The sequence below is a fragment of the Anabrus simplex genome, chromosome 1 (genome assembly GCF_040414725.1).
Source record: "Anabrus simplex isolate iqAnaSimp1 chromosome 1, ASM4041472v1, whole genome shotgun sequence".
NCBI classification, from domain to species: domain Eukaryota; kingdom Metazoa; phylum Arthropoda; class Insecta; order Orthoptera; family Tettigoniidae; genus Anabrus; species Anabrus simplex.
Window position 1 is genome coordinate 1,241,306,507 of NC_090265.1, and position 16,203 is coordinate 1,241,322,709.

At 39.6% G+C, this 16,203-nt stretch overlaps 1 protein-coding gene across 3 annotated transcripts in view; it reads left to right on the forward strand.

Moving 5' to 3' along the window:
• The window catches only part of LOC136858235 (synaptic vesicle glycoprotein 2A), a 263,056-nt gene that overhangs the window by 196,379 nt on the left and 50,474 nt on the right, over positions 1-16,203 (forward strand). For all 3 annotated transcript variants that reach the window (XM_067137635.2, XM_067137634.2, XM_068225463.1), the window contains exon 11: positions 11,130-11,257. In XM_067137635.2, coding sequence (XP_066993736.2) covers positions 11,130-11,257 — 128 coding nt within the window. The remainder of the gene's footprint in view (positions 1-11,129; positions 11,258-16,203) is intronic.

A 16,203-nucleotide genomic window follows, 5' to 3' on the forward strand; every position in this document is an offset into this window, starting at 1 on the left:
CGTAAAAGAACTCCTGCGGGACTAAATTCCGGCACCTCGGCGTTTCCGAAGACCGTAAAAGTAGTTAGTGGGACGTAAGGCAAATAGCATTATTATTATTATTAATTAATGCAGAATACAAGGCTGGATGGGAGGTAGCGTTGCTCACGTCCATAGGTTTAATCTCTAATTGCCCTACACGTGCCTCCTGGGTGGTGCTAACTGAGCAACAGCGAAAACAGGCAGCCAGACTATCCACAGGATCTCCTGGCAATGACATATTTTCGACGAATTAATAGAAACAGTTCTTCTCAGAACTCATTAACGAGAAACATTGGTCCATCTATCAGACTCCTACAACTGAATGTCGAGAGCATTAGCAAGGCAAAGTGTGACTATCTGTCGAAAATCCTGTTGGACAATAACATCGACATTGTCGCCATGAAGGAAACTCATGTTCCCAATGAAGAAGCATTCCGAAGCAGAGGTCGAATTCCTGGATATACTGCTCTTGGTGCAACTTATCACGAGGTATGTGGTATTGCTACGTATGTTCGGAGCAACCTAAACGAGGCTTCACTTATTTCTGTTAATGTGAAGGAAGATATACATACGGTTGTCATACAAGTGCATGATATCTCTATAACAAATGTTTATAAGCCACCTAAGACACCCTGGCCCGATTTTGTCTTACAAACTGCAGAACATCCTGCAATTTATATAGGGGATTTTAATAGTCACCATGAATTTTGGAAATACTCTGACAATGATGAAAATGGAAGTCTACTTGCAGAATGGGCTGAAGTGAACAATCTTCATCTAGTGTTCGATGCCAATTCAGGTCAACAGCTTGGAGCAAGGATTCTAATCCTGACTTATGTTTGGTTACCTGCAATGAAAGAGGTTTCCCGATCAATGCCACAAGAAAAGTGATAGATGCCTTCCCCCACAGCCAGCACAGACCTGTAATAATACAAATTGGTTGCACAGTCCCTGTCATATGATCAACTCCACATGCTCGATGGAACTTCCAGAAAGCTGACTGGGCAAAGTTTTCAAGTGAACTGGATAAGTGCATTCGCTGGATCCCTCCATCTCATAAGAACTACCATCTGTTCATTGGTGCAGTAACTACAGCAGCTAAAAAGTGTATGCCAAGAGGATATCGAAAAGAATATATCCCAGGATGGAGTGATGAAAGTGAAACACTGTACCAACAATTCCAGCAAAGTAGCATCCAAGAGATAGCTACAGAACTTTTGACCAGCTTAGACTTATCTCGAACACAGAAATGGACACACACAGTTCAAAGTATGGACTTTACCCACTCAAGCAAGGAGAGGAGATTGGGAGGAAGTGGATCTGTATGCAGAAAACCTTCAGGAGTAACACCTGATCAAATTGCTTCCCACATCATTACCACATCAAGAGTGCCTCCCGACAAGAAACATACCAAACATATTAGACGACAGCTTCGTGATTTGAAAAAGACAACATCTCCCTCATCTGAATATGCACATCCCTTCACAGTTTTAGACATTGACATGGGACTAAAAGACCTCAAACCTTTTAAGTCACCTGGTTTCGATGGCATCCATCCAGAATTTCTGATTCATTTGGGAGGATATGCTAAGAAATGGTTGGCAGTTCTTTACTGACATCCTGCTGACTGGTCAACTTCCATTGGAGTTCAAGAAGGCTAAGATAATTTCTATTCTGAAACCTGGCAAACCCAGCAACAAGGTAGAAAGCTATCGACCCATCGCCCTTCTTAGCTGCTGCTACAAACTTTTTGAAAGGTTGATATATAACAGAATAAGTAGCGCAATCCTAGAGCATATTGCAGTTGAACAGGCAGGCTTCAGAACAGGACATAGCTGCTGTGACCAAGTATTGTCTCTTACATCTTTCATTGAGGCAGGATATCAAATAAAGCTGAAAACATCTGTAGCATTTGTTGATCTTACTGCTGCCTTTGACACTGTATGGAGGGAAGGCCTTATCTACAAATTTCTTCGTATCATACCATGCAGAATGATGGCTCAACTGATTAACAACATGTTAAGTGATCGGGAGTTCTAAGTAATCACTGGAGGCAAGATAAGCAAGGAGAGGAAGCTAAACAACGGATTGCCCCAAGAATCAGTTCTCTCACCATTATTGTTCAACTTATATCTCTCTGACCTTCCTGACACTTCATCCAGAAAATTCTGCTATGCCGACGACTTGGCTCTAGCTGTACAAGATCAGGTAATGGAGACGACTGAAGAGATTCTGACCAAAGACCTGTCTTTAGTGGAAAATTACTTCAAAATCTGGAGACTTCAACCCAGTGTGAGTAAAACAGAAGTGTCTTGCTTCCATTTGGCGAACGTGAAACTGAATGTTAGTTTCAGAGGGAGAATTCTTCGTCATAACTGGAACCCAAAATACCTTGGTGTCATCTTGGACCATACACTATCCTTCAAACAACACCTCCTGAACTTAGCACAAAAGTTGAAGTCTCGAAATAACATCCTTCATAAACTGTGTGGAACTACCTGGGGATCTTCAGCAACCATTTTGCGATCTTCAGCCCTGGGTTTGGTGTATTCAAGTGCTGAGTATTGTGCACCTGTTTGGATGAACAGTCATCATACAAGGCTTGTTGACACCCAGCTTAATACCACAATGCGCATCATATCTGGTGCAATCACATCTACTCCAGTTCATTGGCTTTCACTGCTAACTGGTATAATGCCACCTGATCTATGCCGATCTAATGCCCTTATGAAGGAATTCCACAAGATCTCAAGAAATCCTAGTCTACCTGCCACTTCTGAATCTTAATAGACTGAAATCACGCCATCCAACTCTGCGTGATGCTGCTAACATAGATGCTAAGGATTTCAAATCCCTTGATGAGTGGAAAAGTAGATGGGAAGCAGCAACGGATGTACGCCTTCATACCTTCTTCTCAGGTCCCGAACTTCCAAGTGGATCCCACCTACCACGCAAGACCTGGACTACCCTGAATAGAATCAGAACAGGACATGGCCGGTGCAGAGCCGCTCTCCATAAGTGGAAAAAGCTACCTAATCCAGACTGTGACTGTGGAGCTCCACACCAGACTGTTCATCATATCGTCAGGGAATGTAAGATTCGAGCATATCACGGTGATGAAGATGACTTACTGCTGGTATCTCTAGAAGCTGTACGTTGGATTGAAAAACTTGATGTTGAATTGTGAAGCACAAATTAATCTGTTTCTCAGCTGTAAATATGTATAAATATTACTGATATTGTCTGTATAAGCCATATGCTAAATAATAATAATACAAGGCTGGACATTGGAGGTTAGCAAGAGGGTGCAAGAGGGCAATGAATTCTATCAGAGTGTAAGAAACCTTATCTGGAATAAGAAAGTACCAAGAAAGTGTAAAGAGATAATGTACAAAATGTATTTTGCATCCATATTGACTTATGTGGATGAGACCTGAACAATGACAAGTAAGGAGGAGTATGATACGAAAGAGATTGAGAAACAAAGGTGTCATAAGGAGTTCAGAATGGAAAAGCTGAATGGGAGAATTGATAGGAGTAAACTAAGTTGGTTTGGACATGTATAGAGGATGGAGCAGGAAAGAATACCGAAACAGATGATGGAGTTGAAGTTTGAGGGAAGGGGACTGAGGAGAAGACCTAGAACATGGTGGATCAATTCAATAAAGAAGAAACCTGGACTGGGATAAAATGAGGGAGGAGGAGTGGTGCCATAAATGTCCCAATTCGGCAGGAGACAGATAAGGGGAAAGGAGGAGGATGATGAACTTCCTCTACAACTTGTCCGAGTGCTTCATGCGCCTTGGGGTAAATTTTGGTACTGTTGAATGGAGGCATGTAGATTTGTATAACAGACAAATTAACTTACTTTTGATTTTATAGATATTTCTTTGTATATTGATGTGATGTTTTGTTCCATATGCTGCATCTTTAGCATAAAAATGTATGAAGACCTTGGTTTGCCAAGAGACAGTGGCACAGCCAAATGGCCTGTCATTGTTACAACATTCTCACGTGATTGATTCCTCTGCATCTCGAGTCAGACAGTTGCTCAGTTGGGACAGCATCATCATCATCATCATCATCATCATCATCATCATCATCATCATCTTTTTTAGCTATTTCTGGGGAGAGAAATTATCGGTATCATTCTTAGGGAGTTTAAAGAAGACATTCTGGAGTGACAGTGGGTTAGGCACATGATTAGATAAGTTGATGATGATGCTTGTTGTTTAAAGGGGCCTAACATCTAGGTCATTGGCCCCTATTGGTACGAAATGAGACGAAATGTAATGACAAATTTAAGGTCCAAAATCCTCCACTGACAGAATTCAAAACGTGAGGATGAAGAATGAATGGATGGATATGAATCTAAAACAATCAGTGGATCTGACCTGCAATGCCTCATATTCACAGGAACTGACATAGAAAACAATAGTATTACTGACCAAGGGATTGCGTCTATAGCATAATACTGAATCGATGATGCTTGTAGACTAAAAGAGTCCAAAATCCAAGTCATCGGCCCCTCATAATGGTACTTATCACTAGGAAAGTAGAACCATGGTATTTGTCACATTGTGGTACTAATCAAAAGTAGCGTAGATTCATGGTATTCCACACATTATGGTACTACTTACAGGTAATGAAATTCACAGATGTGATACAGACCTGTGGTGTTTCACACATTGCGGCGTCATTTACAGGCAGTGTAAACCTATGGTGTTCATCACATACATGTACTAACCACAGGGACTCCCACTATCCTGTGGTGTTCCTCATATAGTGGGTACTAATCATAGGCAAGCCAAAACTATGGTGTCGCTCCTAAAGTGGTACTAATCACAGGTACTGTAAAAGCCGGCAATGCACTCTGCTGCTACTAATCACAAACCTATGTTGTACCTAACATAGTGGTACTACGCGCAAGTAAAAGTGACCCATGGTGTTCCCTGCGTGGTAATCATCCCTTGGTTGCCCCTTTTAGTCACCTCTTATGACAGGCAGGGGATACTGTGGGTGTATTCTTTGTCTGCGTCCCCCACCCACAGGTGGTTGATTAGATAAGACCCTGAAGGATAGACCACCTTGGATAGTTGACTGGAGGCTGTGAGAGCATAGGAGGTGAATTGAAGACTATAAAACTGAGAGTTTGATGAATCCAGAAAAGTTGATAACATAATGATACCAGATGACTCAAGATGTATAGAAGAGGGCCATTTGTTTCAGTAGGTGATAAATAACTGTTAAAGAAGAAAGTAAGAAGGAAGAAAGGAGATGGTGATCAAGAAGCCTTTTTTCAGTTTTATTCTTCTTTATTCTTATTCCTATTTTCCTGACCTCCATATAAAATATGAGAGATCCATTGTGAAGTAAATGTTTTAGTCATAACTCATTTCTAATGAGTATTTGCATATTTTAGTAGCTTATGCCAGTTTACTTACTTATATCTCTAAAGGTAAGAATGTGTTGAAAGTTCTCATGTATATTGTCCTTGATAGACACATATTATTCAATAATAATGATATTGGCTTTACGGCACACTAACTACTTTTATGGTTTTTGTAGACGCCGAGGTGCCGGAATTTGGTCCTGCAGAAGTTCTTATACATGCCAGTAAATCTACCAACATGAGGCTGGCATATTTGAGCACCTTCAAATACCACTGGACTGAGCCAGGATCGAAGCTGCCAAGTTGGGGTTAGAAGGCCAGCGCCTCAACAGGCTGAGCCACTCAACCCGGCCATATTATTCAAACCCAACTCTTTGTCTGAATAGTCAGCAGTCAGGCCTTTGGTTCAGAGGGCCTGGTTCTATTCCCATGTCTGATTAATCCTTCTGGCTCAGGGACTGAGTGTTTGTGTTTGTGTTTGTCCCAACGCTCTCCTTTTCATATTCAAACACAACTCACTACCAGCCACCACAGAAACACTCAATAGTGATTACATGCCTCCACATAGAATTGGCATCAGGAAGGGCAGCCGGTGGTAAAACAGCGACAAATCCACATATTTACAAAGAAAGTCTAATATCTTGTAAATCCACATGTGCACCACAGCTTGCACCAGCAAACCCAAAGGTGTGGGAAAATTGATGGAAGAAAAAGGTTATCAAATGATAAGCTTTGCCATGACTTTCACGTAGGAACTTAATGTTTGTCACTTTGGTCGGGCATTTGCCTCTTTTTTATAGCCGGGCTTAGTGGCTCAGACGTTGAAGCGCTGGCCTTCTGACCCCAACTTGGCATGTTCGATCCTGGCTCAGTCCGGTGATATTTGAAGGTGCTCAAATACATCAGCCTCATATCGATAGATTTACTGGCACATAAAAGAACTCCTGTGGGTTGAATTTCAGGACCTCGGCATCTCTGAAAACCGTAAAAGTAATTAGTGGGATGTAATGCAAATAACATTAATTTTATTATCTTTTTTTAATATTCTGTAATTCTTTGTTTTGAATGGTTGTGTCAGAATTTATTTGCAAATTAATGCATAACTAGTTGTTCTGTTCATGTTCATTACTGTTATTACTAACTATGATACAAGTACAAAGGTATTGATTACACAGTTCATAAATGCCATTCAATTATTCACAAGATTTTTAATGCCTCATGTGGACTTTTTAATACTTTTGTTATCAGAAATCATTTATCAGTCTTACACATTATGAATTGTATATCTACAATGAATCTAGCTGGAGTATGCACTAGTTTAAAACATACACAAGTATATAAAGTATACATAAGTTTAAAACTTGGTTTGCAAATGCATAAAATATATGTGTCCTAGGTGTGCCTCTCATCCTTTTGAAAATAATAACATTAAATTTTCTTTGAATATTTGATTCTTGGGTATATTCTTTTAAAGTGATAAAAACAATTATATTTGATATATAACTCATCCTCCTCTGCGAACCATGTGACCTTGCTGTGGTGGGGAGGCTTGCGTGTCCCAATGATGCAGATAGCCGAGCCGCAGGTGCAACCATATCGGATGGGTATCTGTTGAGAGACCAGACTAACGAATGATTCATCGAAAGGGGGGTAGCAGCCTTTTGGTAGTTGCAAGGGTGGCAGTCTAGATGATTGACTGATACGGCTTTGTAATAATACTCAACATGGCTTAGCTGTGTTGATACTGCTACACGGCTGAAAGCAATGGGAAACTACAGCCGTAACTACCTCCCGAGGACATGCAGCTCTCTCTGTATGAATGATGTACTGATGATGGCTTCCTCCCGGGTAAAATATTCCGGAGGTAAACTAGTCCCCCATTCGGATCTCCAGGTGGGGACTACACGAGAGGGAGCGATCATCAGGAAGATGGATACTGACATTCTGCGAGTTGGAGCGTGGAATGTTAGAAGTTTGAATTGTTGTGGTAGGTTAGAGAATCTGAAAAGGGAGATGGATAGGCTAAAGTTAGATGTAGTTGGTATAAGTGAAGTACGTTGGCAGGAAGAACAGGATTTTTGGTTAGGCGACTACCGAATTATCAACACAAAATCAAACAGGGGAAATGCAGGAGTTGGTTTAATAATGAATAAGAAAATAGGGCAGCGGGTAAGCTACTACGACCAGCATAGTGAAAGAATTATTGTCGTCAAGATAGACACCAAACCAATGCCCACCACAATAGTGCAGGTCTATATGCCTAATAGTTCAGCGGATGATGAAGAAATTGAAAGAATATATGAGGAGATAGAAGATTTAATACAATATGTAAAAGGTGACGAGAATCTAATTGTGATGGGAGACTGGAATGCAGTGGTAGGCCAAGGAAGAGAAGGTAGTACAGTAGGAGAATTTGGATTGGGACAAAGGAACGAAAGAGGAAGTCGGCTGGTTGAATTCTGCACTGATCATAATTTAGTCCTTGCCAATACTTAGTTCAACCACCACAAACGACGGCTGTATACGTGGACGAGACCTGGAGACACTGGAAGGTATCAGATAGACTTCATTATGATTAGGCAGAGATTCAGAAACCAGGTATTGGATTGCAAAAATTTCTCAGGAGCAGACGTGGACTCTGACCACAACTTGTTGGTCATGAAATGCCATCTGAAGTTGAAGAAGTTGAAGAAAGGAAAGAATGCAAAAAGATGGGATTTAGACAAGTTGAAAGAAAAGATGTGAGGGATTGTTTCAAGGAACATGTTGCACAAGGACTAAATGAAAAGGCTGAAGGAAACACTATAGAGGAAGAGTGGAGAGTCATGAAAAATGAAGTCAGTAGGGCTGCTGAAGAAATGTTAGGAAGGAAGAAAAGATCAACTAAGAATCAGTGGATAACTCAGGAGATACTAGACCTGATTGATGAACGACGAAAATACAAGAATGCTAGAAATGAAGAGGGCAGAAAAGAATACAGGTGATTAAAGAATGAAGTGGATAGAAAGTGCAAGGTAGCTAAGGAGGAATGGCTGAAGGAGAAGTGCAAGGATGTCGAAGGCTGTATGGTCCTGGGAAAGGTAGATGCTGCATACAGGAAAATCAAGGAAACCTTTGGAGAAAGGAAATCTAGGTGTATGAATATTAAGAGCTCAGATGGAAAACCACTTCTAGGGAAAGAAGACAAGGCAGAAAGATAGCAGGAGCATATCCAACAGTTATATCAAGGTAAAGATGTAGATAATTTGGTTCTGGAACATGAAGAGGCTGTTGATGCTGATGAAATGGGAGACCCAATTTTGAGGTCAGAGTTTGACAGAGCTGTGAGTGACCTCAATAGGAACAAGGCACCTGGAATTGATGACATTCCCTCTGAATTACTGACTGCCTTAGGAGAAACCAGTATGGAAAGGTTATTTCATTTAGTGTGCAAGATGTATGAGACAGGAGAAGTCCCATCCGATTTTCGGAAGAATGTTGTTATACCTATTCCCAAAAAGCCGGTGCTGACAGGTGTGAAAACTACCGCACCAATAGTTTAGTATCTCATGCCTGCAAAATTTTAACACGTATTATTTACAGAAGAATGGAAAAACAAGTTGAAGCTGAGTTGGGAGAAGATCAATTTGGCTTCAGAAGAAATGTAGGAACACGTGAAGCTATCCTGACTTTACGTCTGATCTTAGAGGATCGAATCAAGAAGGACAAGCCCACGTACATGGCATTCGTAGATCTAGAAAAGGCATTCGATAATGTTGATTGGACCAAGCTATTTATGATTCTGAAGATGATAGGGATCAGATACCGAGAACAAAGAATTATCTACAATCTGTATAAAAATCAGTCTGCAGTGATAAGAATTGAGGGCTTTGAAAAAGAAGCAGCAATCCAGAAAGGAGTGAGGCAAGGCTGCAGTTTGTCCCCTCTCCTTTTCAATGTTTACATAGGACAGGCAGTAAAGGAAATAAAGAAGGATTTGAAAAGGGAATCACAGTCCAAGGAGAGGAAATCAAATCCTTGAGATTTGCCGATGATATTGTTATTTTATCTGAGACTGCAGAAGATCTCGAGAAGTTGCTGAATGGTATGGATGAAGTCTTGGGTAAGGAGTACAAGATGAAAATAAATAAGTCCAAAACAAAAGTAATGGCATGCAGTCGAACGAAGGCAGGTGATGTAGGAAATATTAGATTAGGAAATGAAGTCTTAAAGGAAGTAGATGAATATTGTTACTTGGATAGTAAAATAACTAACGATGACAGAACTAAGGAGGACATAAAACGCAGACTAGCACAAGCAAGGAAGAGCTTTCTTAAGAAAAGAAATTTGCTCACTTCAAACATTGATATCGGAATTAGAAAGATGTTTTTGAAGACTTTCGTGTGGAGCGTGGCATTGTATTGAAGTGAAACATGGACGATAACTAGCTCAGAAAGAAAGAGAATAGAAGCTTTTGAAATGTGGTGTTACAGAAGAATGCTGAAGGTGAGATGGATAGATCGAATCACGAATGAAGAGATACTGAATCGAATTGGTGAGAGGAGATCGATTTGGCTAAATTTGACGAGAAGAAGAGATAGAATAATAGGACACATCTTAAGACACCCAGGACTTGTTCAGTTGGTTTTTGAAGGAAGTGTAGGTGGTAAGAACGGTAGGGGTAGACCAAGGTATGAATATGACAAGCAGATTAGAGCAGATGTAGGATGCAATAGTTACGTAGAAATGAAAAGGTTAGCTTAGGATAGGGTGGCAGCTGCATCAAACCAGTCTATGGACTGATGACTCAAACAACAACAACAACAACAACAACAACAACAACAACAACAACAACAACAACAACAACAACAACAACAACAACAACAACAACAACAACAACAACAACAACAACAACAACAACAACAACAACAACAACAACAACAACAACAACAACAACAACAACAACAACAACAACAACAACAACAACAACAACAACAACAACAACAACAACAACAACAACAACAACAACAACAACAACAACAACAACAACAACAACAACAACAACAACAACAACAACAACAACAACAACAACAACAACAACAACAACAACAACAACAACAACAACAACAACAACAACAACAACAACAACAACAACAACAACAACAACAACAACAACAACAACAACAACAACAACAACAACAACAACAACAACAACAACAACAACAACATATAACTCATTTCCAGCATAAGTAACTTCTCTGAATTAACATAGTTGTTTCATTGTGAATTTTTCAGTGATTTTTGTTTTAAGGGGTAAAATAACAAGCAATCCTTATTAATCTAATTTATTCTTGTTCAATGAGTAACTTTCTATACTTAAAATGTACGAGGTCAAATCAAAAAGTAAGTTACACTACCAAGTTATGACCATTTATGGAACCGTTCCAAGAAATGTTTACAGTCTCTTGGGGACTATGTAGAAAAGTGAACTTACGTTGGATGTTGTCGTGGCCGTGTTGCCTATTGTAGGTAGTTTCATAAATGGCCATAACTTGGAAGTGTAACTTACTTTTTGATTCGCCCTTGGGTGTATACTCCTGGCGTTTGGACTTTTGTAGTCACCCAGAATGACGGTTCTGTTAGAAAAAGAACTCTCTCTCTCTCTCTCTCAAAGTAGGGTAATGATTAAAACATATTCACGTGAAATGTTACCAGTAATTGATTTTTTAAATTTCAGAGCTATGGCACTGAATGTGACAATGATGTTTGGTAGACTGGGATCTCTTACTGGAAATCTGGTCTTTCCAGTCCTTCTAGATCTAAGTTGTGGAGCTCCATTCTTCTTCATCACTGTTGTCTTGATAAGTAAGTGTATTTGCTTCTGCGTTCGATAATATTATTGAAGAATCAAGTCAAACTTAACAGGGGAAACATTAATAGTGATTCAGCCTGAAAGTAGATCTACCATACTGGCCTGAATATGAGGTTGGTTCTTGTATTAAAATGTACTTACATAAATTCTAGTCATCTTATCCGTGCAGCCTAACATTTAAAGTAATGATTTTGTGAAATTCTATTTGTATCATTTCCCACTGTATTGGCATGTTGCAGCCAGAGTTGCTATAGCTGAACTCAAGGTCAAAAATAATCCAAATTTCTCTTGCTTTGGCACTTTCTTCCTAATTTGTGGCTTGTGATCCATTGTTACTTGGTCTGCCATCATTGTGTTAATGTAATCAATTTTGGTTACTATTCCAGTCATGGCAGATTGTATGGAAAGTGTATTTGCCACATCAGTTAAATTAAGAGAGAAAAAGAGAGATTATGATATAAACTTAAAATGAGTTTTATGCAAGACAGAAAGGTACTAATAATCTACAAGCTATGAAAAAAATTTGCTGTTTCCCGGTGTAATGCATGGCGGTTGCAAAAAGGAGAAGGTACAGTTCAGGCTATGGCTAGATGGGCATTATTAAATGTAACAATTTTAATGGAAATGAATGTAACATGTTATTCTGTTCACGCTGGCTAGACTTGATCTATCACAAAGATGCACACAAATGCTGTCAGTTGTGTACACCATTTATTTACAAAATGTATTTACATCTTCCACATGCACGCACTAATGAACTGCCATCTTGATGAACAAAACCCTGCTATGAAGAATAAGAATAAGACTGCCATTTTGAAACATGCCAGCAGAATCACAACAAGAGTTCACAAAAACAACTCCAAAAACTAACTGTCCGATTTTGAAAATACATATTTGAACTTGTACGCAGTTGAACTTTTAGACCAGCTGTATGAATTTGTGCTGTCCTATTGTTAGTAACAATATTTTGGTTATTAATCACCCCATGACAGTACGTAGCACATTATTTTGCAAACTCCTGGGTACCATTTACGAATATGAAAACAGAATACCAATATCCTTAATGGTTTAGAAGTTATTTCCATGTAACATCTTAGGTGAATATCCCTGTATACAGGTAATAATAATGTAAATGGATGTAAACACTTCATAGCCATACCTCAATAATAATAATAATAATAATAATAATAATAATAATAATAATAATAATAATAATAATAATAATACAGTCGAACCTGCCCTAACAGACACCCTTATTCAGCGGACACCTCACTATATGGACAATTTTCCTCTGAACTGATTTTATTTTACATAAAACAAGTGTTAAATTGGCCCCATTTAAGCGGACACCTCAAACTCCGGACAGCGGACATCGCCATTTGTCCCGTCCACTTGACTTAAGTGGACACTTTACACGTTGCAGGACAATCTATTACGCCGGACTACATGTCATCCTTTCTTTTAGAACCATTCTTCAGACATAAGAAAATCCGTTTTGAATGTTTGTACTATTTCAAGTGCAAGGGGAGAGGCGGTACATCGGAATTCAGTTCTACCTAGTGGTGAATAGGCCTATTCCAAGAATTCTAATTGCCCAGAAATGCTGCCAGAGTCTGTTGACTCACAAGCTATCTGGGGGTTTTCTTCCCTTCTTGCATCATTCTATTCATAACTCGGATTGTCTCTGATAAGGTCGAGCTCAGGTAGTCAACTTGAGAAGGAAAAGAAAAGAAAACATGTGCTAAATTTACACTGACAAAGCTTCACAATTACTTCACGATGCTGTAATGTTTGTAAATGATGTAAAATCACTTATAATAACTCTCTGTGAAATAGTAACACAGAAATTACTTTGAATAATAATAAAGATATGTATGCTTATATTTACAGTAAATGTTCTTTGCCATTAAAATGTTTGATTATTTTTACAAACTTGTTTTAGCGGACACTTCTCGTAACGGACATTTTCCCTCGAACCGACGGTGTCCGCAGAAGGGAGGTTTGACTGTAATAACAATAATACTAATAATAATAATAATAATAATAATAATAATAATAATAATAATAAAAAAATAATAATAATAATAATATGGAGGGTTCGATGAGACCTTGCCCTTCCACCTCTTGAATCTTCTGAATGACGAACTTGCCCTCACCCGGGTTGATTGGATATGGACGTTGCTTGATGGGTGAGGAAGTGCTGCATTCAATGGTGTGTGTTACAGTGGTAGTCCATCCTATTTTATTGGTGATGACTTCCGGAAAGTCCTTTAAGGTGCATCTCAGTTCCTCTTCTTCACTTGGTTGAAGGTGCTTTAACTGGATATCTCCCAGGTCTACGTCAACTTGCGCATCCTTGCTTCCATTGTGCCAGGTGACCCTCAGACGTCTATCTTTTCCCAAAAAGACTTCATGAGTTGCATAGTCCAGGATCACCTTGTATTCTACCAGAAAGTCATGGCCTAATATGATGTCAGGTATTAGGTTCTGAATCCCTGCAACGTCAATTACAATAGGCAGGTCCATGCATTTAGCGGTTAGGTTAGTCTGTCCTTGGATGGAATAGGTTACCCCGTCTGTTGCTCCCGCTACCTTTCCAAGATGGTGAGACTTCATAGGCAGTAGTAATCTGGCAACAGTACATTTACAAATGAATGGGTTGCTGGCTGTCGAGTATGGCTGAAAAATTATTGTTGCCTATCCTTAAGATGATAGCTGGGCGAGGTTGGTCTGTTCTACTCAGAATCTGACCAATCCCTCCCCTGCTGGTCCACGGCTGCTTGTCTGTTGGGTCTTGAAGCACCTTCCTGTTGCTGGTCCCATCCCCCTTAATGCAGAACTGGCCGAACCTAGTCTCTCTGATGCCAGACTGGGCCATTTGTTCTTCAGGTGTCCCATTCTTCCACACTGGTAACACTTCCTAACAGAGCTGGTTTCTTCCGTAACTTTGCTTTGTGTTCCTCTTCCAGCTGGGCGATAATTCTATGTAGATCATCAAAGGATCTCGGTTGTGATACTTTCACTGAGGGTCGAATGTTATCGTGGAGTAGCTGTGAGAGGTCTTGTAAGATCTCGTTCTCACTTCCTTCCATGTGCAGACACTTGAAGTACTTGTACTTCTGGAGGACGAACATGCTAGCTCTCATACTGGTCAGTTGTGCCTCAGTCAGTAGCTTCCTTTTCACAGAGCTCTTCATCACTTTGGAATTAAACCTAGCAAGGAATTCCCTCTTGAAGTCCATCCAGTTTAAATTTAAGCCCTGCAAGTTATTCCACCAAGTAGCGGCTTGTCCCTTTAATCGCGGTCTGATGAGTTGAACGAAGATGTCCTCTGGTAGATTAGTCCTTCCTAGTAGACTGACTGATACCTCGATGAAGCTAGTCGTCTTCACTTCCAGTTGCCTGTGGAATTCCGGAAGGCTCTTTATAATCACCTTCGGGTCTAGGTGTCCTTTACTGCCGGTTAGGTTTGAGGGGTTTAGAGGCATGGCGATAGGTTGTGTTTGAGTTCATCTATCTTCTGCTGCGTGAAGGATGCTTTTTCTTATATTTTGCACATTTCCCTTGATGGTTGAAAACCATTTTTCTAACCTTCTTTCAACAGCAGAAATACGGTTCCCAAAATTTCCTTCAATGCGGCTTTCAAAATTTCCCTCGATGGTAGAAATTCTCACTTCAACCTGTTGCTTTATGCCGGAAACCTGGATTTTCACCTCCTCCTTGAGGTTCGAGATGTCCCCTTCCAGCTGGCTTACTCTACTATTGATCTGCTCAACCTGTCCCAGTTTTGACCTGATGTCCAATATCTGCTGTGTTAATTTATTGGTGACGTCACTGATTTGGGATGAACTTTTATCGTCTACGGTTGAAATTTTCGATTCTAGGCATTGTTCTACTTTGTAAACCTGCGTGTATACTTGTGATATTTGTCTGATTAAAACTGAATTAGCTTGAGAAATTTTGTCTGAAAGTTTGTCATTTACTTTCGAAATTTGTTCTGAAATCTTTTCTGTTAGGGCGGAATTGACTAGTGAAATTTTGTTTGAATGTTTGTCATTATGTTTCATTAAGGTGGAATTAACTTGTGAATCAACGTCTGAGATTTTGTCATTGATTGCCTGCATCATGCTCAGTAAGTTGGAACAAATATTAGCTATATTTACCTCTTCTTCCGATGACAATTCCAGATGTTCATTCACCTCGATGAAAAACTTTTCGGGATCTTCTCCTTTTTCAACGAGATCTTCTCATAACTGTGTTTTCAGTGATTTCTTTTTGGCATTTGTCGGAAGGTTTCTCTTGGTGAGTTCGTCTTTGAGTTGTTGTATTGCAAGCCGTCCACTTCATGACTGTATCGATGAGTACTATCAACAATGATTAGGTAGTTTTTAAATTAATTTGTTGATTGTTTGAGTTGTTGTACGGACATATTTTCTTGTATCACTTGCATTTTGTTCTATTTTTGCATTTACACTCGTATTCACTGGAAAATTATTCTCCAATCCTGTCACCACGGTTGCCAATGATGTACCCACAAAGACGCACACAAAATACTGTCAGTTGTGTACACTAGTTTATTTAAAAATTATTTACACATATTCACACGCAAACTAATAAGCTGTCATCATAAAACAAAACACTATTACGATGAATAAGGATAAGGAGAGACTGCAACGGTTGCATGTCAACTACCAACCCAACAAAACCAATTCACATACTTGACTTCAAATACTCATCTTCCACAACTTCCACACAAGTCTCATTAAAACAACTCGTCTCTCACTCACAAGACTGCCTCTTTATATACATTGCCTTGCCAGGCTTCTAGAAGTATATGACATAGCATGTTTTCTTGTAAATTTGAGTGTTTCCAATAGCCTGGTTACAATGTAAAGAATTTTCTGTATCTAGTGCCAAAGCTATGTTATTCTGGATATTA